At 45.2% G+C, this 3,751-nt stretch overlaps 1 protein-coding gene across 1 annotated transcript in view; it reads left to right on the top strand.

Annotated features, from left to right (window-relative positions):
• The window catches only part of LOC118746976 (palmitoleoyl-protein carboxylesterase NOTUM), a 24,609-nt gene extending 21,087 nt beyond the window's left edge, over nucleotides 1-3,522 (top strand). Inside the window, exons 2-4 of the mRNA XM_036480971.1 lie at nucleotides 561-1,194; nucleotides 1,280-1,783; nucleotides 1,855-3,522. Of these exons, the coding sequence (XP_036336864.1) occupies nucleotides 561-1,194; nucleotides 1,280-1,783; nucleotides 1,855-2,981 (2,265 nt within the window). The 3' untranslated portion in view covers nucleotides 2,982-3,522. The remainder of the gene's footprint in view (nucleotides 1-560; nucleotides 1,195-1,279; nucleotides 1,784-1,854) is intronic.
• The last annotated feature ends 229 nt before the right edge of the window (nucleotides 3,523-3,751 follow it).

The following is a 3,751-nucleotide window of genomic DNA, read 5'->3' as shown; positions in this document are numbered from 1 at the left end:
AAAAAACATCGTACAAGAAACAATCATATGAAAGCAACAATAGCAACTTTAACAAAAACGAAAAACAAAAACAAACAAACAACAACAACATTGCGCAGACAATATTATCAAATAAAAAAGTAAATAGAAGATGGAGATTGAGATGAAGGGAATGTATGTAGTTTGTAGTGTGCGTGTGCATATACTTAAGTGATGGATGAGACTTCCCAAATAAACTAAGTACAGATATTTACATACATACATATGTATATGTATACCTAGTATAGCCATTGGAAGCTAAGGAACGCAAAACGACAACGTGACGAGACATAAAAAAATTTTATAAAAATAGACCACAACCTCTTACGTTGTTTACTAGCGCCTGCCGGCTTTCACGCCGAAACTCATTCACTACAAATTATTTTAATGAGCAGCGCTCTTTCACGCGTGTCCACGCTCTTAGCTTACCTTTCCGCGCTCTTCTTCATTGCATTTGCGCTCTTGAATCTCTACGCTACTCTACCTTGACAATCTTATAATTTTTACTTAATTTTTTCGGTTTCCTCTTCTCTCTTTTGCAGCAAGACCATGCCTCAACATGCAGCACAACTAGGGTCAGTCTTAAATGCAGTCCACAAACCGATCAGTCATGTTCCACAGCAACCCAAAGCTACTACAGCCATCGTCATCGTAGCGTTGCCTACTTTTCGGCGCCTAGCACACAAAGCATATCGCTTGCCCTGCGCTGCCTTTTCCTATTGCTTTGCTTCGCCGCACTACACCCACCAAGTGTACTCGCGCGTTCCACATCAGCGCGTCGCACTGCTAAGGCCGCCATAGTGGCAACACCACCTGTCGCCGCACCACTACTTGGCAACGCCGCTTCATCCGCTTCCCTGCTCAACGCCACGACGGTGACGTCGCCTTTTATGTCTGAGTACGAAAAGAACTCGCTCGATTTGAGTAGCACAAATAAACCAGCGCCTGCTGTAGAAAGTCGACGCGCGCTTAAATTAGTCTTTCTCAACAATGCCACAGTAGCTTGTAATGATGGTTCGCGCGCTGGCTTTTATTTGCGCAAAAATCTCAACTCGAAGAAATGGATTGTATTCCTGGAAGGCGGTTGGCATTGTTACGATAAGCGATCATGTCGCGCGCGTTGGTTGCGACTACGCCATCTGATGACGTCAGCGCAATGGCCTGAAACGCGTGATGGTGAGTAAAAGTGACTGCATTTGCGACTTAAGGACATTATTATTTACTTCTATTTTTGGTTTTGTTTTTTTTACGATGCTTACAGTTGGTGGCATACTCTCACCGCTGCCGAATGAGAATCCCTATTGGCATAATGCCAACCATGTGCTCGTACCATACTGCAGCAGCGATTCATGGTCGGGCACACGCGCCACAATCGATGAGACAGCCGAGTGGCGCTTTATGGGCGCTACAATAATACGACAGGTGATTGCCGAACTAATACCACTCGGCTTGGGACGCGTACAAGGTGCGGAGCTATTGTTGGTGGGCTCATCTGCTGGTGGCTTGGGCGTTATGCTTAATTTGGATCGCATTACCAACTATCTGCAGGTGGAACGTAAATTAATGGTAACAGTGCGCGGTGTAAGCGACTCAGGTTGGTTTCTAGATCGCGAGCCCTACACGCCGGCTACAGTCGGCTCTAGTGATGCAGTGCGGCTGGGTTGGAAATTGTGGCAAGGTTCGCTGCCCGAAGCATGCATCAAACAGTATCCAGCGGAGCCATGGCGCTGTTACTTCGGCTATCGTTTGTATCCGACGCTAAATGGTAAGAAAAAAACCCTTTTCTTGAGTTACACAAAACGTTAATTAAAAATTCTATTCACCTCTCATTCACAGCACCACTCTTCGTCTTCCAATGGCTCTTCGATGAAGCGCAAATGCGCGCCGACAATGTAGGCGCACCAGTCACACCGCAACAGTGGAACTACATACACGAAATGGGTGGCGCCCTGCGTTCTTCCCTGGACAATGTCACTGCCGTATTTGCGCCTTCTTGCATCGGACATGCTGTGCTTTCGAAACGCGATTGGATCAACATAAAAATCGATGATATTTCATTACCTTCGGCGCTACGCTGCTGGGAGCATTCTACGCGCCCGCGGCGCCGGCGACACAACAATAAGCAACAAACGCATGTGGCGCTGCCTGAGCGCCGGCGCCATCGCCCCGAACAGCAAACGCCGCCTAAGCACCACAGACACACACAACATAAGAATAGAGTAGCCAACAACAACGAGCCACAAAATGGGGCACGCCCGCGCTTGACCAAAGTGGAGCGTGAAGAACGACGTCGCCTACGTCATGAACGTCAACAAAGGCGGCTACGCAAACAACAACAGCGAAATCGCAACAAGCATCGCAATCGTCACGAACATCGACGAAATGAAGGTGCGGCGGGCAAGCATAGTAACAATTTGCCGCCTAACGACAACACGGACACAGCAGCGTTACAGCAGCAGCATCCCAACAAAAAACAACGACCCAACAAGCAACACGCGAATGGAGGTGCTGAGCGCAAGCAGCGTCCCGCAGGCCAAAAGTCGCGCAAGCAACGCAAAGAGCAACGACAACGGCAACAACAATTAAAGGTACAGCACACCGGCAAATTTGCAGGCGAACTGCAACACGAACAACCGCTGGACGATGGAGCGACGCAGTTAGAGTTGCAAAAAAAGCACGCGCGCAACAACGCTGGCAACAGCGCTGCACATAATCGGGTACCACGTGTACCGGAGAAATGCGCGCTGCGCCTGCTCGAGCGGTGCAGTTGGCCGCAATGTAATCACTCCTGCCCGATGGTCACCAATCCGATAACCGGCGAGGAGATGCGCTTTCTAGAGCTGCTTACCTCTTTTGGACTCAACATTGAAGCGGTTGCGGCAGCGCTCGGTATGGACATGCAAACGCTAAGCAACATGGACCGCACCGAGCTGGTTAATATGCTGACGCAGCAAGCGAGCTGATCGCTGGTGTAGTGTAAATAATCTTGGTGATTTACAAACATATAGAGAAGGAATTGGGTGTGATGTAGGAATGGTCGTTAAAAGATTTATTTATTGTACTTTATGTAAATATTCGTTATTTAAGCAGAAATTTAGTGAAAGTTCAAATTATTACCGTAAGGTTTGAAAGCATGTGAGAGTGCACCACAGGAAGCGTGAATGAAAGCGCGTGCAATGTATACATTTGATTGTTTTTTTTTCTTTTTATAAATTTTGAATATCGTTTGTGTACATACATTTTGAAAAACTCATTGTAAAGTAGTTCAATAGTTATTTAAAGACAAAATTAACACCCAGTTGTTAGGCAAAACTAATTTATTGGTTATTTTTATAAGTTATTTTAGTTTAATTTTAGTTAGTCCCATTTAGATGTTAAGTCAAATCCGTTGCCAATATTAGCAAACAAAAAAAAATAGTGAGTTCGAGATGGTAATTATTTGGATAACAACCAAAAACAAATTTACGTATAAAGTTTCATTGATCTATTCGTTTCTCAACAAGTTCTCATATAAAATTTCTGGATGTTGCATGGATCATGGATCGATTCCTAAAGCCAACTAACACTCCATTAGTAACACTCAATTAGTCTTGCCTCCAACTTACCTTCGAAATCAATGTCCAGCAGTGCGCTTTTGTATGAAAAGAGATTTCTTCAAGTCTATAATTTAAAAAAAAAAATCGCAAAAGGTTTATTTTCGAGATCGCTAAGATCGTAGAAAGCACTTTTGTGT

This window comes from Rhagoletis pomonella, unplaced genomic scaffold (genome assembly GCF_013731165.1).
Source record: "Rhagoletis pomonella isolate Grant_MI unplaced genomic scaffold, Rhpom_1.0 Rhpom_scaffold_00011, whole genome shotgun sequence".
In the NCBI taxonomy this organism is placed as follows: domain Eukaryota; kingdom Metazoa; phylum Arthropoda; class Insecta; order Diptera; family Tephritidae; genus Rhagoletis; species Rhagoletis pomonella.
Note: the sequence above shows the minus strand (reverse complement) of the source record. Positions and strands in the feature narration are given on the sequence as shown.